This window comes from Colletes gigas, unplaced genomic scaffold (assembly GCF_013123115.1).
Source record: "Colletes gigas isolate AHSC1104 unplaced genomic scaffold, ASM1312311v1 Colletes_gigas_Sc00009, whole genome shotgun sequence".
Taxonomy (NCBI): domain Eukaryota; kingdom Metazoa; phylum Arthropoda; class Insecta; order Hymenoptera; family Colletidae; genus Colletes; species Colletes gigas.
This window is the reverse complement of record NW_025106638.1, coordinates 9,687,574-9,714,602: the sequence shown is the minus strand read 5'-3', so window position 1 is coordinate 9,714,602 and position 27,029 is coordinate 9,687,574. Positions and strand designations below refer to the sequence as shown.

The window sequence follows — 27,029 nt, the reverse complement described above, 5'->3', positions numbered from 1 at the left end:
AATCGTCCGATCCGTTCAGAAGTTATGATTTTTTAAAGATTCGCTGAAGTGACATTCCTGGCCACAGAATATATTTTCAGTAAGGAATTTTTTTCTCGAAAATGGTTAGGATTTCGAGGATATGTATATTGACTAAAAATGATTGTAGTTGACCCCCGCAACCGAAAATAATTTTTCCAGAACGATTTGAAATTTTTTAATTTAATTGTTAATAACTTTTTAACGAAGCTTCCATCAACAAATTAGTATTCTTGATTTTCGTCTTATTTATTATTATTAGTTATATATATATCTTATATATAACTTAATTTCGACATTTTGCATATTTATTTATGTTTTACGAACTCAATTTCGACATTTTGCATATTTATTCATGTTTTACGAAATTTTTTTCAAAATTTTTTTCAATAATCAAAGCTTACTTAATTACACGTAATTGAACGATGTTATTTTTAAGAAAAACCGTCCCCATTGGCTGGCTGCTTATCTGAAACGAAAAAATCAAAAGAATTTTTCATTAGTATGATCGTGATTATGTTGAGAACCAAAATGATAAAAAAAAGAATTTTTCTTACCGTTTCATTAACTCGCTAAACGATAATCCGAATGAATGACATTTATATGTTTATTTGAGAAATTTTACAGCTCAAAAATAATAATAATAATTTTATTTGGCCTCAAGGAACGAAAATAAAAATTTACTGATTCATAAATACATCGTAATTGCAAATTAATTAAAATAAACGTAAGAAATATGTTTTCTTTGTGGATCCTTAAAAATTCTTTTTTTTTTTTATATTTTTCCCAAAATGTTTAAAAATCATTGATTTGCAATCAAAATTTGAATTTTTTCTGTCACGAAGGAATTTGTTTAAAAATATGTTTATGGAATAGTTGTCTAAAATCCAGCAACAAAATAACTGATTATTGATGGGTGGATTTAGATGTGAATTTTATTTAAAATTCAATTTTTATTGCTAATGTATACAAATTAAATTAAATTTTTTTACGAAATGTACTACTCACATTTGAATAAAACACACAGTACATTAAACTAAAACGAAGAAATAAAAATTCTCTAACTGTTCATGAACAGCGAACAAAACTTATTTTTATTCTCTTAAATTAGGCTTGGCAAAAGCTGGTTTCTGTCTTAACAATTTTTGAGATGGCGCAGAAACTTTGAAGTTTTAATTTTCTTCTATTTTAAACACATTTTTTAAATATTTTATCTACTAATTTTTGTATTAAGGCTGAAAGTAATGATTAAAAATAATCATGCTTCATGTTTCCTTGTAAAATTAATGGATTCACCATACTCGAGTGGTAGAAAGAATCGTAAAACTTCATCAATTTAATTTTATAATTTATAATCGAATCAGAAAAACTGACGTCTGCTTTTGAAACAGAGAAACAGTTTAAAGCAAACAGTTCTTAATAAAATATTTCATGTTCGACGTTTCAATTAGTTCTAAAAGAGAAAATGGAGTTATAAAATATTAGAATTAATATTTAAATGACTTACGATATCTAAAAAAGTATAATTATAAAATTATACAAGAAACATCTCCCCCTATGTTTTGTTTCACCCTGTTATGCGTCTCGACCATGTTGATTGCAGAATAGTCCTCGATATTTCCCAAGTTTAGAAGAACTAGTCGACTACAATGTTATTAATGCTATTAATCAAGCGCTGACCTGACAGAAATGCTACAAAGTGTAGGATATTTGTGTCACGCTGTAGTTTGGTTCGGAGATTTGTGTTTAAGTTTGAGATTAAATTTTTTATTGATTTTGTGGCAGAACAACGTATATAACAGTCAGAATGCTGCTAGATCAAATAGATCAAATTAAAACACAATTGGGGATTCACCAGATTCCCAATGTTACCAACAGTGTACGATTTTACAATTTCACAAAGTTACAATAAAAACAAATGAATTTTTAATGTAATTTATGTTGCGATTAGACGATATCCTTGCATTTGTTAGCGAAGAAAGTCAATATGGAGGCGGTTGATATATGTAGGATATTTGTGTAACGCTGTAGTTTGGAGTAATGTTAACTTATGCGCAAAAGGGTTGAGAGCGTTTTGTTAAAAAAGAAGGGGTTGCCAGGGACAGCGAGACAACGGAGAGAGAGTAACGAGTGATTTGAATTTGTGTGGATAATTGAGATTTTGATTTGTGTAAAAAGATTGCGTGCTTGTTATATTTAAAATTCATTTAGTTATATTATTTGTACATTTCTTCCAAATACAATTCTTTTTCGTTAAATCCTACAAAAGTCATCCTTAAAATACACATTTACGATAGGAAAGTATATTTATATTCAACAAATAAATGATCAAAAGTTTGATAAACGTAAAAGATTGGAACAACTACTGAATCGTATCACAGTCAGTGCTGGAAAGTTGCAAGATACGTTAGTTGCTATGTTTGTGGACCAACTCGTACCTGGTACGTTATATGAATACTTGCAAACCTGCATAATTTTTAAATCTACATGCAAAAAAGTCCACCGTAGAAGTTTCTAACAAAATGTTTCTCACGTTCAGTATCTGACAAAGTCATACTAGCAACGCTCTTGCATTTGAAAGTGTATTTTGAACGATGAAGTATTGAATGCAATGTAAAATAAGTATAACAACAACGTATGGTAACGAGTGTGGAAGATCTGTTTTTAGTTGTTTATGAGTTTCAATTTACAATTGTTATTTGAAGTAGTTGTTATAACTGTTAATTAATTTGCAATTGAAAAGAAAATAATACAGCAATTTATTTTATTTTTCTTATTTCAATTTTGCAGTAAATATCTCATCAATACGTATAATAGAAACATTATATTTAGAATAAGAAACAAAGGGCGATTAATTACAATTAATTTCAAGTTTAGAATTGTTGATTCCTATTTACAATCAACATTTATTTATCCGTTACTCAACGAATAAGAACGAAAATTTACATTACGGAGTTAAATATTTTTCAATGAGTAAATAACGATTTAACCTAAAATTTTTAATGATGAATGTGATGTATACATACATTGTAATAAGAATAAGGTTAGATAAAATTTTGCTCTTCTTTGGGTCTCAGATTTTTAAGTAAAAACGACTAAAAATTGAAAGAATGTTCCTTATTTAGAGTTTATTTCAGTTAAAAACTGACGTCGTATCTAGGTTAGGAAAAAAATATCTTTTCGTTTCGACATGTATTTGGTGGATGCCTTCCCTCCATTTTGAATCACGTTTGTAAGGTTATGTTATTGTTGTTTCAATCTGTTCTGGTGTTTGTAAAAGGCATTACAATACATGTTTTAATTTATGTACTTTTTTAATTTATTCCAATTTAGCTATTATTGCACGAAAAAGAAGTGGAAAATATTTTCTTCACCGATTTCGATGACCTTGAAATGTGTTGTCAAGGTCACTGTTATGAAGATTTTTTCTTTATACATATAATAACAAAGTGTTGTTCACCGTCTATAATAACAAGGTTATGTGCTCAACATACAATAGAAATAGAACGTTTCAAGTAACAAAGCATTTAATAACAAAATAACAACAATGAAATGGTATCTAACGACCTAATTACTTCTCAAAACTTCGAACCAAATTTGCAACACCCTGTACAACCATTAAGTATTCCGACCAGAACGCAAAACCTTAGAAACCTACAAAATGGCGGCCAGCGTGTTTTCGCCATTCTAGTCGTTCCCGAGGAATTTACAATTTATTGTTGTAGAAAACGGAAGGTCCCTTTTGGCACGAATCCCTATCGATCCTTGGATTCTCGCGAACAAAGAAATAATGCAGCGACCTGGACGACGGTTGCATCTGTACGCGCGTATCTTTTCGTATAAAAGAATTCTCGTCGCTCCGACAATACGCGATACCTGAACGACGGGAATTCCGAGAAAATTGACTCCTCTGTACGATTTCCTGCTCAATGTTGAAATATATGTATACAGGGTGGTCCACGCAATTGTTTCAAGTCATAACCCCGTTATTATTGCATTTACGAAAAAATGCCAAAAGGAGGAAGATAAATGGTTCGAAGAGCACTACATCCGTAGGCCTTTAAATTTTTTTTAGATGCAGCGGTGCATGTGCAATTAACAATTGCATCATTTCTTTAAATAGAAATGCATATTTTTTTTTACACAGATCGATTCTTCTGTTCATTCTGCGTAAAAAATGATTGGGGTACCATGGCAAAAAAATTATCAGATCTCGAGATATTTAAAAAAAAAGTCTTTATCGAAGAAGTATATCTATATGTATAGGGTGGTCCACGCAATTGTTTCAAGTCATAACCCCGTTATTATTGCATTTACGAAAAAATGCCAAAAGGAGAAAGATAAATGGTTCGAAGAGCACTACATCCGTAGGCCTTTAAATTTTTTTCAAATGCAGCGATGCATGTGCAATTAACAATTGCATCATTTCTTTAAATAGAAATGCATATTTTTTTTACACAGATAGATTCTTCTGTTCATTCTGCGTGAAAAATGATTAGGGTACCATGGCAAAAAAATTATTAGATCTCGAGATATTTTCAAAAAATGTCTTTATCGAAGAAGTATATCTATATGTATAGGGTGGTCCACGCAATTGTTTCAAGTCATAACCCCGTTATTATTGCATTTACGAAAAAATGCCAAAAGGAGGAAGATAAATGGCTCGAAGAGCACTACATCCGTAGGCCTTTAAATTTTTTTCAAATGCAGCGGTGCATGTGCAATTAACAATTGCATCATTTCTTTAAATAGAAATGCATATTTTTTTTTACACAGATCGATTCTTCCGTTCATTCTGCGTGAAAAATGATTGGGGTACCATGGCAAAAAAATTATCAGATCTCGAGATATTTAAAAAAAAAGTCTTTATCGAAGAAGTATATCTATATGTATAGGGTGGTCCACGCAATTGTTTCAAGTCATAACCCCGTTATTATTGCATTTACGAAAAAATTCCAAAAGGAGAAAGATAAATGGTTCGAAGAGCACTACATCTGTAGGCCTTTGAATTTTTTTTAGATGCAGCGGTGCATGTGCAATTAACAATTGCATCATTTCTTTAAATAGAAATGCATATTTTTTTTTACACAGATCGATTCTTCTGTTCATCCTGCGTAAAAAATGATTGGGGTACCATGGCAAAAAAATTATCAGATCTCGAGATATTTAAAAAAAATGTCTTTATCGAAGAAGTATATCTATATGTATAGGGTGGTCCACGCAATTGTTTCAAGTCATAACCCCGTTATTATTGCATTTACGAAAAAATGCCAAAAGGAGGAAGATAAATGGTTCGAAGAGCACTACATCTGTAGGCCTTTGAATTTTTTTTAGATGCAGCGGTGCATGTGCAATTAACAATTGCATCATTTCTTTAAATAGAAATGCATATTTTTTTTTACACAGATCGATTCTTCCGTTCATTCTGCGTGAAAAATGATTGGGGTACCATGGCAAAAAAATTATCAGATCTCGAGATATTTAAAAAAAAAGTCTTTATCGAAGAAGTATATCTATATGTATAGGGTGGTCCACGCAATTGTTTCAAGTCATAACCCCGTTATTATTGCATTTACGAAAAAATTCCAAAAGGAGAAAGATAAATGGTTCGAAGAGCACTACATCCGTAGGCCTTTAAATTTTTTTCAAATGCAGCGATGCATGTGCAATTAACAATTGCATCATTTCTTTAAATAGAAATGCATATTTTTTTTTACACAGATCGATTCTTCCGTTCATTCTGCGTAAAAAATGATTGGGGTACCATGGCAAAAAAATTATCAGATCTCGAGATATTTTCAAAAAATGTCTTTATCGAAGAAGTATATGTATATGTATATGTATACACGGAGGACCAACGAGTAGAATTCGACGCGAACTCGACGCCCATCCGGTGAAACTGGTTTTCGGAGGAGGGCCAATTAATTCGATCAAGAGAAAACATCGCGGCAGGCGATGATCCGATTTATGGGTTATTAAGAAGCACTTACCTAAATTCTACGCTCGCGGTCCAGAAACTGATGGCGCATGCGCGTTTCGATACCAAGGGTCGTTTAAGAAATCCCTAGAAAAAGATAGAGAAACTAATTATTTTAGGTAGATTTTTTTTTGTTATTTTACAACATAATCTCCTTTTAGTTCTATACACTTTTTTTAAGCGTTTCTACAACTATTTCGAGGCATCTAAAAAATAAAATTTTTGGAGGTTATCAAAATGGACATCTGTTTGTGACGAGCCATTTTTTAAAGTTTGGAAATAAAAAAAAGTCACTGAATCAAATTATTTTAGGTAGATTTTTTTTCGTTATTTTACAACGTAATTTCCTTTTAGTTGTATATAGTTTTTTAAGCGTTTTTACAACTGTTTTGAGCCATCTGAAAAATAAAATTTCTGGAAAGCCCTCAAAATGGGTATCTGTTTGGGCGGTGACGAGCCATTTTTTAAAGTTTGGAAATAAAAAAAAAAAGTCACTAGATCCGGTGAATACGGTGGATGTTGTAATCATTAAGAAATCGATGTATATTTCAAAAACACATACTGCAAGTTTAAAAATAAGATTAAACTATTGCAGTCTCAAAATACAATTTGTAAGTCATATTTTTCATATAAATTTTTTAATTTATTTGTAACGAATAGTTATTACACATTCAAGACTTTTGCTAATATTTTCATAGAAAATATAAATAAACAATTTATTTTTAATGAAATTTCTGAGAATATGAAACGAATATAAACGAAGTTTTATAAAGTTTTTATTGGAATTGACTGCTGTAATATTTTTGACATCCGCTATATTTGGTTATCTAGGAAAATAAGATATTTTGACAATGTTGGATTTGTTGAAAATAATTATTGCATGAAATTTTCTTTGGTTACTCGTTCATTTACATTATAATTTTCATTTAATTTTTGTGTAATTATTTTACTTTGTTAAGATTTTAGTTCTTGGTAAAATACAAGATACTTTTTAGAAAAAAATTTTTAAAATAAGTGTTAAATTCCGTGTTTCGGGAATTTCGAATTTCAAGAATTTTGGGACTACAAAGTTTTGGATTCGACCTTCACGAAGCTAAAAATCAGGCTTCAACCCATCTCTAAAAATAAAAATTGTTCCAATAATGAATAATTGTTCGATTGGATAAAAATTGCGAATAAATTGCTAAAGTGAGTTATTTATTCCTGATAAAATACAAGATACTCTTTAGAAAAGAATTTTTAAAATAAGCATTCCGTGTTTCGGGGATTTCGAATTTCAAGAATTTTGAGACTACAAAGTTTTGGATTCGACCTTCACGAAGCTAAAAATCAGGCTTCAACGCATCTCCAAAAATAAAAATTGTTCCAATAATGAATAATTGTTCGATTGGATAAAAATTGCGAATAAATTGCTAAAGTGAGTTATTTATTCCTGATAAAATACAAGATACTCTTTAGAAAAGAATTTTTAAAATAAGCATTCCGTGTTTTGGGAATTTCGAATTTCAAGAATTTTGGGACTACAAAGTTTTGGATTCGACCTTCACGAAGCTAAAAATCAGGCTTCAACCCATCTCTAAAAATAAAAATTGTTCCAATAATGAATAATTGTTCGATTGGATAAAAATTGCGAATAAATTGCTAAAGTGAGTTATTTATTCCTGATAAAATACAAGATACTCTTTAGAAAAGAATTTTTAAAATAAGCATTCCGTGTTTCAGGAATTTCGAATTTCAAGAATTTTGAGACTACAAAGTTTTGGATTCGACCTTCACGAAGCTAAAAATCAGGCTTCAACGCATCTCCAAAAATAAAAATTGTTCCAATAATGAATAATTGTTCGATTGGATAAAAATTGCGAATAAATTGCTAAAGTGAGTTATTTATTCCTGATAAAATACAAGATACTCTTTAGAAAAGAATTTTTAAAATAAGCATTCCGTGTTTTGGGAATTTCGAATTTCAAGAATTTTGAGACTGCAAAGTTTTGGATTCGACCTTCACGAAGCTAAAAATCAGGCTTCAACGCATCTCTAAAAATAAAAATTGTTCCAATAATGAATAATTGTTCGATTGGATAAAAATTGCGAATAAATTGCTAAAGTGAGTTATTTATTCATCGTTTATGGTTCGAATAAAATTCTGACCACTTTTGCCTGAAGGAATCGTTTGTTTTTCATTTCATTTATTGAATTTCGATCGGTCGATGGTTGCGCGCGCAACAGATTATTATTCCCGAGCGTCCACGCGCGTGCGCGGAAGTCAACTGTATCGAGTTACATCCTGTGATACCAACCGAAACTTTATACAGTGAATACAATCGTAGAACAGTGAGAAACTATGATTACACTCATTTAGCATTAACAATTCTGTATATATATATGTATAGAATATTATTAAATTAAATAGATTAATATAAGCGTATGACAGAATATGTAAAATGTAAAAATGTGTAATAATCTATGTAAACAAATTTCGTTTCTTATCTGTTTCTGTGTTTCTCAGTGCAACAACAATTTAACCATTTGCACCCCGAATTATATTTCAATTTTGTTATTAGCAGCAAAGAACAAACAATTAGATCGAAAAAAATAAAAGAAATATAGTATAGCCTTTCAAATATTTCTTTTACAAGTAATACAAAACTTAAATAAATTCAAGAATTCTTAATTTACTTTTTATATTATGTTTGCTGTTATGTTGTTATATGTTCTTTCATACAATCAAAATTATTTTATTTCATAGTTGTAATTTTGGTTTGCCTGAAAAAGTTTTCCTATTAGTTTCGATAATCGACGTTCTACTGTAATATAATAAGTTAATATATGTAGAACTAATACAACAATTTATCATGAGTTTGTAATTCATTTTTCGATATTTAAAGTATACGATTATTAAGCTCAAATTTGTTTATTTATGCTGTATGTCGAAATAAATGTAAAATTCCGATAACCTTGAAAAATAATCTCGCGAAAAAATTAATTCCGTCATTATACGTACGTATATGCCGCTCGAAATACTACAACTTTGTCCTAAAAAATTTTTCCAAATGATAATAAACAAGGTAAATATTTAAGTGGTCCAATTTAACTGAGATCCACTGTTTTACTGTGAATTAATTCTCCGTTACCACGTTAAACATTGAAGTAAAAAACTGCAAGATATCAAAATGGAGGAATCTAATATCTCCTCGATTCGAAATAAGACACTTTTACTCGATTGGTTTTCGACTTACGAGCAACGAGCGCTGAAAGTTACCAAAAAGTTACCGTCCCGTGTTAAATCAATTTTCCCATAAATTAACACGTGTAATGTGTTGAAGTAAGAATTAAAATTATGTTATGATATAGTACTGTATCACGTTGTATATAAACCCATCGAACGGCAGCAGCGCTGACATACGTAAGTACATGTAGCACAGAATACGTGTTAAGAAACAAGAATGAGATAACATAAGAAATGTGCTTCGTAGTGCCTTCATTATTATAATTATTAAAACTTCACTATTAAAAATTACAACTACAAAATAATAATACTGTGATACTGGCGTTTTGCAAAAGTTTAACATACATCTTCGTGCCCACGTAAATGCATAAACAATTGTAAAGGGAACTTGGGGTCACCATCGAGCATAATAATAATTTTGTTGATTTTCATCAAAGGGTATAGCCGAATAAGGGGGTCAAATGTGCCCTTGAACCAAATGTGACATACGATGGATCCATCGATAGAGCACCAAGAAAAAACGTTCTGTGCCAAATTTTAACCCTCTATCTTGTTTGGAAGGGTAGTTATTGAGAAAATTCGGATTAACGAATCTCTGCCTATTTCCCCTATTTAATCGAGTAGAAAAATTATGAAAAAAAATCTGGTGCATTGCGACTATTGAGATACGTGTTTGAGAATTTTTTCCGATTTTTCGATTTCAAATCCTACGTGTGAAAAATTAAAAACGCAAAAAAACGCAGAAAAATACCGATTTCGTATTGAAGCTTTCGAGACACTAGACTTATATAATTACTGTAAATGCATATTGTCATTGGTTATGTCCCTGAATTTTTTCAGATTTTTTAGCAGGGTGCGCCGTAGTAGCATAAATGAAAAACCGATTTTTTCGGCGTTTTTCGCGTGAAAAAGCAACTTATACTTTGAAGTATAATTAGATATATAATTATAAATGTTTAAAACCATACAATATAGTTATCTATTAAAGAGAATACAAAAATTCAAAGTATAGGATGCTTTTTCACGCGAAAAACGTCGAAAAAATCGGTTTTTGATTTTTCCTACTACGGCGCACCATACCAAAAAATCGGAAAAAATTCAGGGAGATAACCAATGACAATACGCATTTACAGTAATTATAGAAATCTAGTGTCTCGAATGATTCAATACGAAATCGGTATTTTTCTGCGATTTTAATTTTTCACGCCCAGGATTTGGAATCGAAAAATCGGAAATAATTCAGGGAGATAACCAATGACAATACGCATTTACAGTAATTATATAAATCTAGTGTCTCGAAAGCTTCGATACGAAATCGGTATTTTTCTGCGTTTTTAATTTTTCACGCCCAGGATTTGGAATCAAAAAATCTGAAAAAATTCAGGGAGATAGCCAATGACAATACGCATTTACAGTAATTATAGAAATCTAGTGTCTCGAAAGCTTCAATACGAAATCGGTATTTTTCTGCGTTTTTAATTTTTCACGCCCAGGATTTGGAATCGAAAAATCGGAAAAAATTCAGGGAGATAGCCAATGACAATACGCATTTACAGTAATTATAGAAATCTAGTGTCTCGAAAGCTTCAATACGAAATCGGTATTTTTCTGCGTTTTTAATTTTTCACGCCCAGGATTTGGAATCAAAAAATCTGAAAAAATTCAGGGAGATAGCCAATGACAATACGCATTTACAGTAATTATATAAATCTAGTGTCTCGAATGATTCAATACGAAATCGGTATTTTTCTGCGTTTTTAATTTTTCACGCCCAGGATTTGGAATCGAAAAATCGGAAAAAATTCAGGGAGATAGCCAATGACAATACGCATTTACAGTAATTATAGAAATCTAGTGTCTCGAAAGCTTCAATACGAAATCGGTATTTTTCTGCGTTTTTAATTTTTCACGCCCAGGATTTGGAATCGAAAAATCGGAAAAAATTCAGGGAGATAGCCAATGACAATACGCATTTACAGTAATTATAGAAATCTAGTGTCTCGAAAGCTTCAATACGAAATCGGTATTTTTCTGCGTTTTTAATTTTTCACGCCCAGGATTTGGAATCGAAAAATCGGAAAAAATTCAGGGAGATAACCAATGACAATACGCATTTACAGTAATTATAGAAATCTAGTGTCTCGAAAGCTTCAATACGAAATCGGTATTTTTCTGCGTTTTTAATTTTTCACGCCCAGGATTTGGAATCGAAAAATCGGAAAAAATTCAGGGAGATAGCCAATGACAATACGCATTTACAGTAATTATAGAAATCTAGTGTCTCGAAAGCTTCAATACGAAATCGGTATTTTTCTGTGTTTTTTTGCGTTCTCAATTTTTCACACCTAGGATTTGGAATCGAAAAATCGAAAAAAATTCTCAAACACGTATCTCGATAACCACAATGCACCAGATTTTTTTCATAATTTTTGTACTCGATTAAATAGGGGAAATAGGCAGAAATTCGTTAATCCGAATTTTCTCAATAACTACCCTTCTAAACAAAATAGAGGGTTAAAATTTGGCACAGAACGTTTTTTCTTGATGCTCTATCGATAGATCCATCGTATGTCACATTTGGTTCAAGGGCACATTTGACTCCCTTATTTGGCTATACCCTTTGCTGGTTAGCTCAATGAAGCTAGTTGTAAATGTAATTTAATATCAATAAAAAAAAAAAAAAAAATAATACCGTGATGCTGTGTTTTGCAAAAGTTTAACATACATTTTCGTGCCCACGTAAATGCATAAACCATTGTACAGAGAACTTGGAGTCAACATAATAATAATTTTGTTGATTTTACCTCGAAGTAAACGTAGTTCGTGGCTCCTGCGGAGGAATGAGCACCACTGATGAACAGAAGGGCGCGTGCCAAGAGTCCACATCTGCCGCAGTTGTTTTCACAGCCCCTCGTTTCTTTCTGGAACACCACTACCACCACCACAATTGATAAATGCGTCTCCGGGTTTCAAAAAAAGGCTTCCGCAGGAAGCAGTACCCAAGCCTTCGCGATCGTTCCGTTTACTTCCTTCCCGATACGAAAATAATTCACCACTCGCGTGTGGCGAAAGGCTGCGAACGAACAATTTGAATATTCGCGCGATTAGAGACTAACAAGGGGAGGTCATACCCTGTCAACCTGGGATTTCAACCAAATTTGGCAGAGTTATTGGGGCTGATGTCCAAACGCATTCTGTAAAATACTAGACGTTTATGGCCAGCCATTTTGTTAAAAAAATGGCCTTAAAGTTTAAAATTTCGAAGTTGTCGGATCGACGTAAATTGTAGGTCTCGAAGAGGGGAGCACAAAAGTCCAATACATTTTTGCCGTAACATCAATAGCTTAAACAAAAATTTGAGTTTTTGTGGCGGGATAAATGCATATGTACCGTGTAGCAACGCGTGCGCGCGCACGCGAAGAGAAGGAGAGAAAGAGAGAGCGTGTGCGCGAGGTATGCATAAATAATCTTATTAATTATTTATTCCTGTTTCTCCTCGCTTCAGCAGTCGATTTGTATCGTTAAAGTATTTTTGTTAAAACGTGCTCACACACGGAACGAAATCTAACCTTAAATTGAATATTCCAAAAATCGACACACAATTCGCGACTAACTGTCCACCATAGCAGTTTCAATCATTATTTTCTTTGGAATTTCTGCAAGTTTTTGCACAGAAAACGTCCTTCTGTTACCACGGTGAAATAACCTAACCAATTACTGTCACCTAAACGATAAACGATTTTAGCTACGACTTCGTTGTATTGTTTTCATTGGCAACACTGCCAAGAATCTGGCAACGCCTGGGGGGCGGCGGGGAGGGGGGAGTAGAGCCAAGCAGTGTGCTATATGGCGGTTAGCAGAGTAGCAACTGTTTAGGTTATGTCTTGTCCGTTGTAAGTTGAATAATTAATTGTGTTTCGAGTTTAACACTAGATTTACGAGCACTGATCGCACGCATATTTATTGATACCTTTCATGTTGACGATTACCTTAAAATGCGATTTTTCTTTTAATTGGAATATGTATTCGTGCCATTGCATCGAACAAATTGAACATGAGTTGTTAAAAAGTAATATTTACGCGTTCTGCAATTTTAAATATGGAATCCGTCAAATTGACGGCTTCCGTAAATCTAGTGTTAAATATACCTTTATATTCAGATTATAAAAGTGTGTATTTCGTGGCTACCTCGGCCAGAAGACACAAAATTATCGATAGACTGTTATTACGTTTCATTGTGGTTACATGGGCTTAACTTTTCAGTATATATCTTTGGAATGTATTAAACTTCATTCACGCGATTAAATGTAAGCAATAATATACAAGTATTTATGGGATAAAATTTGAGTTTCATTGCCTCAACATTATATGGAAAAAAATCTCTGATAAGTTACGAACGTGTTACATACAGGGTGTTCGACCACCCCTGGGAAAAATTTTAATGGGGGATTCTGGAGGGCAAAATAAGACGAAAATCAAGAATACCAATTTGTTGAATTTGTTAAAATTATTAACAATTAAATTCAAAAACTTCTAATCGTTCTTCGTTAGACCTTGCGCAAAAGCAATTTATGGCCAGACGATCGTCCTGACATGTATATCCGCGATGATGCAATTCTCTCGCGAGAAAGCGCTCGAGAAGCTTCGCCACCTGGCGGTGACATCGCAGTACTGCTACGGGCGAGGTATCAACCCTGGGAAAAATTTTAATGGGGGATTCTGGAGGCCAAAATAAGACGAAAATCAAGAATACCAATTTGTTGATGGAGGCTTCGTTAAAAAGTTATTAACGTTTAAAGTTCCACCCTCACTGAATTTTTTTCTCGAAAATGCGTAGGATTTCGGGGTTATGTCTAATGACCAAAACTGATTGCAATTGACCCCCACAGCCAAAAATAATTTTTCCAGAAACATTTGAAATTTTTTACTTTCGCCGAGAAAAGGCACCATCGATTTTTCTTAAAAATTCGTTTTTCATTTTTAGTAATTTTGTTTGACGCCCTATAGAAAAGTTATCTAATACTTTATCGTAGATACGCATGAACTCTACTTTAGAAAAAAGTTTCGTTTAAAGATATTCACCCTTGTAGGAATTATGGCAGTTCGAATATTGGGACCATTTTTATGGGTTTTTTTTTAACTTTACGGGGTCAAGAAACAACTTTTTCAATATTGTTAGAATTTCTACATAATCTTTATCAAACTACGCGCTGTTTGCCGTTTGAAACATTAAAATCCTCTAATCCGTTCAGAAGTTACGATATTTTAAAGATACGCATGAAAAATCGAGCAGACATTTCTGGGCCAGAAATTATTATTTCGCTAAGGAATCTTTTCCTCGAAACTGAGTAGGATTTCGGGGATATGTCTGTTGACCAAAAATGATTGCAATTGACCCCCGCAACCGAACATAATTTTTCCAAAATGATTTGAACAATTTTTTTTCGCCCGAAAAATTTCAGCATTTACACGATTTTTTTTCTCGAAAGTGGGTGGGATTTCGGGGGTATCTGTAATTACCAAAAATGGTTGTAATTGACCCCTATAACGAAATATAATTTTAATTTTGAATATTATACTGAAACGAATGATTGACATTACTTTTCATTCATAAATAGTATTCTTTTATTTTTTCATTGTTTCGATAAGCAAAAGAATAATTACAAGCGTAAACGGATCTATTTTTTATATATTCTAACAGTTTGGCCACCATCTTGTCAATATTTTTGTACAAAATAGCTTCGTCACTAACATACCTTATTATCTGATCTATTTTTTATATATTCTAACAGTTTGGCCACCATTTTGTCAATATTTCTGTACAAAATAGCTTCGTCACTAACATACCTTATTATCTGATCTATTTTTTATATATTCTAACAGTTTGGCCATCATATTGTCAATATTTTTGTATAAAATAGCTTCGTCACTTTCATACCTTATTATCTGATCTATTTTTTATATATTCTAACAGTTTGGCCACCATTTTGATAATATTTTTGTATAAAATAGCTTCGACACTTTCATACCTTATTAGTAGCGGATGTTTATGCATTTGTGGGGAATATTAATTCTCAAGAAACTACAGAACGCACTTAATATGCAAAAATATAAGAAATACTTAAAGTAAGATACGAATTACTATATTCAACCCCTTAACGTTCATGCCCGAGCCTGACTGCTTTGAAAAACAATATTTGTTTAGCCCAACGGTTTAAGGGATGATAATATTTGCTTTCCTTTAAATTATACGTTAGATACAACATTGTAATTAACAAAGACCGTATTTTTAGAAACAAATCCATAAAAGAAAACTGATCATTGTTGGTTAACCCGAAAAATATGAGCGTTAAGGGGTTAAGGGTTCAGACGGAGTTCTATAAAGCTCTGATTTCATCAATTCTATTAATAGGATAGTAAAAATTGACTATAGTCATATCTCAAAATGAATCACAATGAAATTCTTATGAAATAGCCTTACGGTATAAAAAAAAGTTATTCAATAATAAGAATAGTTAGTCTCTAATAAAAATATGAATTTGCATAAAGATCCGCAGTCTACTTATTATAGGTTACAATGATAAAATATCGCATATTTACTGAACTCTTTTCTATAAGAGTTTAAGAGTTAAATTACTGATTTAAAATTCGTTATAATTTTCCATTTTAAACGTTCATTTCGAATCAAATGTGATTTTAAAACACTCGGTTTGCTTGCGTCAAGATTGGACGATATAATCGTTTCTATACCATCTGCGCATGCGTTGTGCGCAGTAGCGGTTCAAAATTATTTGAAATCACACTAAAAAAATTATGTTCAGTTACAAGGGGCAATTACAATCATTTTTGGTGAATAGACATAACCCCGAAATCCTACGCATTTTCGAGAAAAAAATTCGAGTAGATACTGGAAATTTTTAGATGAAATTAAAATATTTAAAATCACACTACAAAAATTATATTTAGTTACAGGGGTCAATTACAACCATTTTTGGTCGTTAGGCATACCCTCGAAATCCTGCTTACATTCGAGAAAAAAATTTGAGAAAATGTGAAATTTTTTAGCGAAAAAAACAAAATTTCAAATCATTGTAAGATTCGTTATAATTTTCCATTTTAAACATTCATTTCGAATCAAATGTGATTTTAAAACACTCGATTTGCTTGCGTCAAGATTGGACGATATAATCGTTTCTATACCATCTGCGCATGCGTTGTGCGCAGTAGCGGTTCAAAATTATTTGAAATCACACTAAAAAAATTATGTTCAGTTACAAGGGGCAATTACAATCATTTTTGGTGAATAGACATAACCCCGAAATCCTATGCATTATCGAGAAAAAAATTCGAGTAGATACTGGAAATTTTTAGATGAAATTAAAATATTTAAAATCACACTACAAAAATTATATTTAGTTACAGGGGTCAATTACAACCATTTTTGGTCGTTAGACATACCCTCGAAATCCTGCTTACATTCGAGAAAAAAATTTGAGAAAATGTGAAATTTTTTAGCGAAAAAAACAAAATTTCAAATCATTGTAAAATTCGTTATAATTTTCCATTTTAAACGTTCATTTCGAATCAAATGTGATTTTAAAACACTCGGTTTGCTTGCGTCAAGATTGGACGATATAATCGTTTCTATACCATCTGCGCATGCGTTGTGCGCAGTAGCAGTTCAAAATTATTTAAAATCACACTAAAAAAATTATGTTCAGTTACAAGGGGCAATTACAATCATTTTTGGTGAATAGACATAACCCCGAAATCCTACGCATTTTCGAGAAAAAAATTCGAGTAGGTACTGGAAATTTTTAGATGAAATTGAAATATTTAAAATCACACTACAAAAATTATATTTAATTACAGGGGTCAATTATAACCATTTTTGGTCATTACACATACCCTCGAAATCCTGCTTACATTCGAGAAAAAAATTTGAGAAAATGTGAAATTTTTTAGCGAAAAAAACAAAATTTCAAATCATTGTAAGATTCGTTATAATTTTCCATTTTAAACGTTCATTTCGAATCAAATGTGATTTTAAAACACTCGATTTGCTTGCGTCAAGATTGGACGATATAATCGTTTCTATACCATCTGCGCATGCGTTGTGCGCAGTAACGGTTCAAAATTATTTGAAATCACACTAAAAAAATTATGTTCAGTTACAAGGGGCAATTACAATCATTTTTGGTGAATAGACATAACCCCGAAATCCTACGCATTTTCGAGAAAAAAATTCGAGTAGGTACTGGAAATTTTTAGATGAAATTGAAATATTTAAAATCACACTACAAAAATTATATTTAATTACAGTGGTCAATTACAACCATTTTTGGTCGTTAGGCATACCCTCGAAATCCTGCTTACATTCGAGAAAAAAAATTGAGAAAATGTGAAATTTTTTAGCGAAAAAAACAAAATTTCAAATCATTGTAAGATTCGTTATAATTTTCCATTTTAAACGTTCATTTCGAATTAAATGTGATTTTAAAACACTCGGTTTGCTTGCGTCAAGATTGGACGATATAATCGTTTCTATACCATCTGCGCATGCGTAGTGCGCAGTAACGGTTCAAAATTATTTGAAATCACACTAAAAAAATTATATTCAGTTACAAGGGGCAATTACAATCATTTTTGGTGAATAGACATAACCCCGAAATCCTACGCATTTTCGAGAAAAAAATTCGAGTAGATACTGGAAATTTTTAGATGAAATTAAAATATTTAAAATCACACTACAAAAATTATATTTAGTTACAGGGGTAAATTACAACCATTTTTGGTCGTTAGGCATACCCTCGAAATCCTGCTTACATTCGAGAAAAAAAATTGAGAAAATGTGAAATTTTTTAGCGAAAAAAACAAAATTTCAAATCATTGTAAGATTCGTTATAATTTTCCATTTTAAACGTTCATTTCGAATCAAATGTGATTTTAAAACACTCGATTTGCTTGCGTCAAGATTGGACGATATAATCGTTTCTATACCATCTGCGCATGCGTTGTGCGCAGTAGCGGTTCAAAATTATTTGAAATCACACTAAAAAAATTATGTTCAGTTACAAGGGGCAATTACAATCATTTTTGGTGACTAGACATAACCCCGAAATCCTACGCATTTTCGAGAAAAAAATTCGAGTAGATACTGGAAATTTTTAGATGAAATTAAAATATTTAAAATCACACTACAAAAATTATATTTAGTTACAGGGGTCAATTATAACCATTTTTGGTCGTTAGACATACCCTCGAAATCCTGCTTACATTCGAGAAAAAAATTTGAGAAAATGTGAAATTTTTTAGCGAAAAAAACAAAATTTCAAATCATTGTAAGATTCGTTATAATTTTCCATTTTAAACGTTCATTTCGAATTAAATGTGATTTTAAAACACTCGGTTTGGTTGCGTCAAGATTGGACGATATAATCGTTTCTATACCATCTGCGCATGCGTTGTGCGCAGTAGCGGTTCAAAATTATTTGAAATCACACTAAAAAAATTATGTTCAGTTACAAGGGGCAATTACAATCATTTTTGGTGAATAGACATAACCCCGAAATCCTACGCATTTTCGAGAAAAAAATTCGAGTAGATACTGGAAATTTTTAGATGAAATTAAAATATTTAAAATCACACTACAAAAATTATATTTAGTTACAGGGGTAAATTACAACCATTTTTGGTCGTTAGGCATACCCTCGAAATCCTGCTTACATTCGAGAAAAAAAATTGAGAAAATGTGAAATTTTTTAGCGAAAAAAACAAAATTTCAAATCATTGTAAGATTCGTTATAATTTTCCATTTTAAACGTTCATTTCGAATCAAATGTGATTTTAAAACACTCGATTTGCTTGCGTCAAGATTGGACGATATAATCGTTTCTATACCATCTGCGCATGCGTTGTGCGCAGTAGCGGTTCAAAATTATTTGAAATCACACTAAAAAAATTATGTTCAGTTACAAGGGGCAATTACAATCATTTTTGGTGAATAGACATAACCCCGAAATCCTACGCATTTTCGAGAAAAAAATTCGAGTAGATACTGGAAATTTTTAGATGAAATTAAAATATTTAAAATCACACTACAAAAATTATATTTAGTTACAGGGGTCAATTATAACCATTTTTGGTCGTTAGACATACCCTCGAAATCCTGCTTACATTCGAGAAAAAAATTTGAGAAAATGTGAAATTTTTTAGCGAAAAAAACAAAATTTCAAATCATTGTAAAATTCGTTATAATTTTCCATTTTAAACGTTCATTTCGAATTAAATGTGATTTTAAAACACTCGATTTGCTTGCGTCAAGATTGGACGATATAATCGTTTCTATACCATCTGCGCATGCGTTGTGCGCAGTAGCGGTTCAAAATTATTTGAAATCACACTAAAAAAATTATGTTCAGTTACAAGGGGCAATTACAATCATTTTTGGTGAATAGACATAACCCCGAAATCCTACGCATTTTCGAGAAAAAAATTCGAGTAGATACTGGAAATTTTTAGATGAAATTAAAATATTTAAAATCACACTAAAAAAATTATATTTAGTTACAGGGGTCAATTACAACCATTTTTGGTCGTTAGACATACCCTCGAAATCCTGCTTACATTCGAGAAAAAAATTTGAGAAAATGTGAAATTTTTTAGCGAAAAAAACAAAATTTCAAATCATTGTAAGATTCGTAATAATTTTCCATTTTAAACGTTCATTTCGAATTAAATGTGATTTTAAAACACTTGGTTTACTTGTGTCAAGATCGTTTCTATACCATCTGCGCATGCGTTGTGCGCAGTAGCAGTTCGCCGCGTAGAATCGTTGTTAGGCTAGGTTTATGGCAGGGCAAATATCGTTCGACCGCGTGCAAGGTCAAAATTCTCACATCTGCTGGGCACACAGCCCTACCATAAACCTTCGAATTCGAACTCGAGAGAAAGTATTACCTGCAAAAACGGATACTTTCTCTAACGTCCTCCAGTGACGGTTGCACTCCTATAACACGGTTTCCCCCTCCACAGGCGTTGCACTAGGGGCTGATTGGAAGGGAGGATAAAGCATCTGAATTTTCCTTGATACATCGCGAATGAGAAAAAGGCAGATGTCACCGGAACGTAAGTGAAATCACACTTTGTACAACTCGTTTAATTCGTTACGATACTCTTTATTAATATCTTTTGGAATAAATAAATTATACCAAACGACTCTTAACCCTTTGCACTCCGAATTATATTTCAATTTTGTTACCAGCAGCACCCCAACGCTTTTAAGTGTTTTATTTGAAATTTATCTGTTTTATTTACACTGGTTGTTGCATTTTGTAATTTTCAAGATATCTCTCTGGTTTGGATTTGAAAAACTGTCGAATGGGACTCGACAAAGGAGTGCAAAGGGTTAAACCTCTTCACCCCCCCTCCCCTTCCGGACCATTAATTTATTCCGAATTCGCGACTGACAAAAGTAAATTGAAAAATTTCAATTAAAAATATGTTTCGATTGTTTTGTATCTTTGAAATTTTTTCCGATATACAGGGTGTCCCGTAAATAGTATAAGAACCGGAAATGGGGGGTAGCTGAGACGATTCTGAGCAACAATTTCCTTTGCAAAAATGTCGGATGGAGTTTTTGAATTATTAACGAAAAATGTATGTATAATGAGAGAAGAGTTCAGTGGAACGGATCAACCGAAAATAATTTTTCCAGAACAATTTGAAATTTTTTTCTTCCCCGTTGAAAAATTTCCACACCTTCTCGAATTTTTTTCTAGAAACTGGGTAGGAATTTAGGGGTGTGTGTATTCACCAAAAATGATTGTAATCGACCCCTGAAACTGGAAATAATTTTTTCAGAATGATTTGAAATTTTTTTTTTTCGTCGAATTTAGGCACCTAATTAGATTTTCGGTAAGGAATTTTTTTCTCGAAAATGCGTAGGATTTCGGGGGTATGTGTAATGATAAAAAATGATTGTAATTGACCCCTGTAACTAAATATAATTTTTTTTAAACAATTTGAAATTTTTTAATTTCGTCTAAAAATTTGTCCACTTATTGAATTTTTTTTCTGAAAACTGGATAGGATTTCGAGGGTATGTCTATTCACCAAAAATGATCGCAATAGACCCCCGCAATCGATAACAATTTTTTCAGAACTATTTGAAATTTTTTTATTCGCTGAAAAATTTAGGTACTTTTGTCAATTTTCCTTAGAAATTCGTTTTTGATTTTTAGTAATTTTGTTTGACGCTCTACAGAAAAGTTCTCTAATACTTTTTTGTAGGTATCCATAAGCTCTACTTCGGGGAAAAATTTCATTAAAATATATTCACTATTCTAGGAGTTATGGTCGTTTGAAAATTGGACCATTTTTACAGGGTTTTTCTCATTTTACGGTATCAAGGAACAACTTTTTCAATATTGTCAGAATTTCTACATATTCTCCACTAAAATACGCGTTGTTTGCACTTTGAAAAATTAAAATCCTGCAATCCGTTCGGTAGTTATGACAATTTAAAGATACGCATGAAATTTCAGGAAAGCCTCACATTAGATTTTACAGTAATGATTTTTTTTCTCGAAAGTGCGTAGGATTTCTGGGGTATGTGTAATGATAAAAAATGATTGCAATTGCCCCTTGTAACTGAATGTAATTTTTTTAGTGTGATTTTTAATATTTTAATTTCATCTAAAAAGTTTAGTATTTTCTCGAATTTTTTTCTCAAAAATGCGCAGGATTTCGGGGATATACATATTCACCAAAAATGATTACAATTGACCCCCACAACCGAAAATAATTTTTCTACAATGATTTGAAATTTTGTTTTTTTCGTTAAAAAATTTCACAACTTCTCAAATTTTTTTCTCGAAAGTAAGTAGGATTTCGAGGGTATGTCTATTCACCAAAAATGCTTGTAACTGACCCCTGTAACTGAATATAATTTTTTTAGTGTAATTTTAAATATTTCAATTTCATCTAAAAATTTCCAGTACCTACTCGAATTTTTTTCTCGAAAATGCGTAGGATTTCGGGGGTATGTCTAACGACCAAAAATGCTTGTAATTGCCCCTTGTAACTAAATATAATTTTTTTTGTGTGATTTTAAATAGTTTAATTTCATCTAAAAATTTCCAGTACCTACTCGAATTTTTTTCTCGAAAATGCGTAGGATTTCGGGGATATGTGTAATAATAAAAAATGATTGCAACTGACCTCGCTAACTAAAACTAATTTTTTCAGAATTATTTGAAATTTTTCCATTCCGACGATTAATTTGTCCAGATTCCTGAATTTTTTTCTCGAAAATGCGTAGGATTTCAGGTATATGTCTAATGACCAAAAATGCTTGTAATTGACCCCCGTAACTGAATATAATTTTTTCAGTGCGATTTTAAATATTTTAATTTCATCTAACACGAAGAATAAGACACCATCGCATACACAACGATATATTCGTCACTAAAAGGGTTAATAAATATCCCACATCGTTGTACAAAATATTCAAAGATAATATTTGAGCACTTACAAAGAAAAAATTTGGAATATTACCTGTTCGAAGAATATTTATGAAAGGGCCTCCGTGGAGAGTCGATACGGGCCTGAGCGAGGGCCCGTGGAAGGGGGCCCCGGGGCAAACAAGCAGCTGCAAGCGTCCGCAGGGGCAACAGCAACCGCGTGCTTAAATTAGTCCCGGCACAACTGTCGTTCGCGTAACATGTAAGGAGTTCGTTCGCGAGTCCTGCGCGCATCGAGTGAGAAATTCAGTAACAGAAACAAATATTCATCAATCGTTATTTCTTTTTCATCAAACGTGGTCAGAATAATTGTTAACGAAGCGTGAAAGCGAAAACCATGAAAACAGTCCACTTTTGAGGGAATCAATTGTATTAGTTTCGCGAGGACTCTATAATTATGCATCACAGTTGTTCAAGTTGAATCTTCAGTGTTAAAAAGAGAAGCTCGAATGGACTGCTGACGAACTAGGGGAAATCTGGCCCCCAAGCAATCGTATGAAGGTTCAGGGAGCAAGAAATAGCGGAAGAAGTGGAAGATGCTGATATTGAGGCTGATAGTGACGTTGACCGTCTGCTGGATGGCCGGGTGCGACTTGCTGGACCTCTACGTCCAGCACATGGACGAGACAATGAGGACCCTGGCCTACAGGAACAGGTATCACCCGAGGAACATCGCGTCCAAAGTGAAAAGAAGTTTACGTGAAGAGCCTGTGCTCAGAGTAGGCACGTTCAAGAAACAACGTTTGGACGTCGACGAGGACTGGTACGCGCAATGGAAGACCAAAAGGAGGATTCCTTACAAAGAAGACGGTCTCGACTACCCGAATTCTAGGGAGGAGAACCTCAACCCGAACCACTACGAGTTCCTGAAGAACGGAACTCGCGTTTCTAGCAAAGATCCCGAGGAAACGACGATGTCAATAACGAGGAGCAACGAGACTTTGGGCTCAAACTCAGACTCAGAGTTAGACTCAGGGTTAGACATGTTCGACATTGAGCTCTCTAGAGAAGAATCATCCAAATCCAACGATACTGTGTTAATAACTGATAGACAAAGTTTGGAAACTGTTCTAGAGTCTAGAAAGGAGCCCCAAGAGACGGAGGATCTCCAAAGTGACGTTGAAATTGAAGGAAATTCTCAGTTTGAGATGATTGGTGACCCCGACACAGTGCCCCCGAGCCTCCCAGACGATCCCATTTTGAAAAGGATCCCGAAAACGCGTGATCGCGTCCCGAAGAAGTATGTTCCCCCCATGGACAAGCTGGTGAAGCTGTTTCGAGGGTTTAAATACTTAGATTCTGATGAGATCGTGAACAACAGGCCCAAACGAAGCGTCGGGGAGCCAAAGTTCACCAGATACGAGATGCTCGACGACGATGGCGAGGTTATCCTTGAATGGGATCCCTCGGACGAGGAGATGGTCACGTTCAAAGTCACCGCGAAGACCTTGGGCTACGTCAGCATTGGCTTCAACGAGAAGAACCACATGAAGGGGGCTGATATCCTTCTCGCCTGGGTGGACGATCACACGCACACTGCCTATCTACTGGTGAGTCTTTTTCTTACGTTCGATCTTGATCTTCGTGATCGATGGGGACCTGGACGACGCAGGTATTTCGATCGGTGATCGATAGGCTCCGAGACAGAAAAAAAAAATAGATTGCGTCCTCTAATTCGGTCCGGTGATTTCCAATCCGTGACCACGCGAAAGATGAATGATTATTACGTATGGCAGACAACGAATTAGGTATATTTGAAGATATTTCAAAATTGAAAATATTTCTAGCATTTGCTTGAAATTCAAAGTAAAAGAAAATTTCTAATTAGGTATAATTTTGAGTTTAATAGCGAATGGTCAGATTGGGGGAGTCAGGTCACTGTTGACCCACGTTTACAGGTATCACCCCTGGGAAAAATTTTAATGGGAGATTCTAGAGGCCAAAATAAGACGAAAATCAAGAATACTAATTTGTTGATCAAGGCTTCGTTGCAAAGTTATTAACATTTAAAGTTCCGTCTGTACTGAATTTTTTTCTAAAAAAATGCGTAGGATTTCGGGGGTATGTGTATCCACCAAAAATTATTGTAATTGACCTCGGAACCTAAAAATAATTTTTTTAGAACGATTTGAAATTTTTTAATTTTCTCGACAAAGTCCACATTCTCGAATTTTTTTCTCGAAAATGCGTAGGATTTCGGGGTTATGTCTAATGACCAAAACTGATTGTAATTGACCCCCGCAGCCAAAAATAATTTTTCCAGAACCATTTGAAATTTTTTACTTTCGCCGAGAAAAGGCACTGTGGCGGCCAAGGCACCACATACGCCTTAGCCGTTCGAAGCCGCTACAATGTATGGTTGCACACGAGACGATGGTTGCACACGAGACGACCAGAGCCGCGTGAGCCGAAAAGCCGTTGTCGTCGTCTCTGACCGTCTTTTGTTTTTGAAGGCCTCTTGGTACGGTGGCGATGATCGTACCAGAGAGTCGAGCGTAACCCGCACCACGAGTCACGTCGTTGTACGACAGCAACAATAAAATTGTGCGGAACGGAACAGAGCGGAGTCATTATCTTCCCGATACCACATTGGTGACCCCGACGTGATCTCGCCGCGCAAGTAAAGTTTTTTTAAGAAAATTTGGACATTTTTCGTATACGGACAATATTAGTTAGGGTAGAGAAATAAGTGTATAGTGTTAAGGACATAAGAAAAGGACACGGTCTGACAAATAGTAAGCGCGGTGTGTGTGTGCGGTGAAACTATTTTTTTTTGTGACCAAGACTGGTAAAATGACTGACCCTAACGTTAACGCAGGGACATCCGCGGGTGTGCCGTTGGCAGTTGATCGCGTCGCTGTACGGATACCCGAGTTTTGTCCGGGAGACCCGGAGATGTGGTTTTCAATGGTAGAGAGAAGTTTTGAGGTATCCAATGTAACGTCGGAGACCACGAAATTCGGGTACATTCTCGGCGCGTTAAGTGCGCGACACGCCGCGGAAGTAAGAGACATTATCATGAATCCCCCGGCCGCGGATCCGTACACGACGCTAAAAAATGAGTTCATTCGCCGGCTTAGTGCGTCGCAGGAACAGAAAACGCGGCGGTTATTGGAACACGAGGAAATCGGGGACAGAAAACCGTCCCAATTTCTTCGTCACCTGCGCGGATTGGCCGGTACGGCTTTTTCGGACGGTGTATTGCGGACGCTTTGGATGGGCCGACTACCTGCTAATATGCAGGTGATTTTATCCACGCAGCGGGACACCCCGCTGGATAAGGTAGCAGAGTTGGCAGACGCTGTCGCGGATACGATGACACCGCGGGTACACGTCACGGAGGCCGCGACTACGGGCGTATCTGCATCCTGCCAAATACCCCCGCCGGGCCCGAGCATCGAGGCCATGTTAAACATTAAAATGTCGCAATTGGCTCTTTCCTTGAGGCAGGAAATTTCTGCCATCCGTGAATCCTTGGTGGACCAGGGGCAATCTTCCCGTCGCAGGTGGACCCACCGAAATCATCCAAACTCGCGCTACCGCAGACGATCTCTATCGCGATCGCGAGAGCGGCCCGCGGGAGGACAAATGGACCATCTAGGGAAATGCTGGTACCATTGGCGGTTCGGTCCGGCCGCGCAGAGGTGCGTTGCACCGTGCAATTGGAACGCCACGGATCAGGGAAACGACCTGGGGAGTCGTTGATGGCGGCCAGCGACACAAATCCAGCATCACGCCGCCTCTTCATCTTAGACAACAGCTCGAAGACGGAATTTTTAGTGGATACCGGGGCCGATTTGTGCGTTTTTCCGCGCCGCCTGCTAGGCGGATTGCGAGAAAGATCGGAGTACCAGCTGGCGGCGGCGAATGGGAGTGTAATTAACACCTACGGGACAGTGTCGTTAAACCTGCACCTCGGCCTACGACGGGATTTCGTGTGGCGATTCGTGGTTGCGGATGTTACAAAACCCATAATCGGGGTAGACTTTCTCGATCACTTCGATCTTATGGTGGACATCCGCAATCGTCGCCTCGTCGATCGGACCACGTCGTTAACGGTCCGCGGAACACGAGCCGAGGATGAAACGCCGTCGGTGAAGACAGTAGCAGGGACTACCGTTTACCACCAGCTCCTGATGCAGATGCCGGAACTTACACGGCCTAGCGGCACCCCGATGAGGACTACGCACCAAACGGTGCATTACATCGAGACAACCCCTGGACCACCCGTTTCCAGCAAGCCGCGGCGGCTTGCACCGGACCGGCTCAGGGCTGCCCAGAAGGA

At 34.6% G+C, this 27,029-nt stretch overlaps 1 protein-coding gene and 1 long non-coding RNA gene across 2 annotated transcripts in view; one reads left to right on the top strand and one right to left on the bottom strand.

Annotated features, from left to right (window-relative positions):
- Nucleotides 1-466: 466 nt before the first annotated feature.
- Nucleotides 467-27,029, bottom strand: part of LOC122397359 — a 49,931-nt gene continuing 23,368 nt past the window's right edge. The window contains exons 2-4 of the long non-coding RNA XR_006259105.1: nt 12,026-12,153; nt 6,009-6,082; nt 467-487 (exon numbers count right to left, since the gene is read on the bottom strand). This is a non-coding gene — a long non-coding RNA (uncharacterized LOC122397359). The remainder of the gene's footprint in view (nt 488-6,008; nt 6,083-12,025; nt 12,154-27,029) is intronic.
- The window catches only part of LOC122397358 (MOXD1 homolog 1), a 75,321-nt gene continuing 71,152 nt past the window's right edge, over nt 22,861-27,029 (top strand). Inside the window, exon 1 of the mRNA XM_043396481.1 lies at nt 22,861-24,294. Coding sequence (XP_043252416.1) covers nt 23,281-24,294 — 1,014 coding nt within the window. The 5' untranslated portion in view covers nt 22,861-23,280. The remainder of the gene's footprint in view (nt 24,295-27,029) is intronic.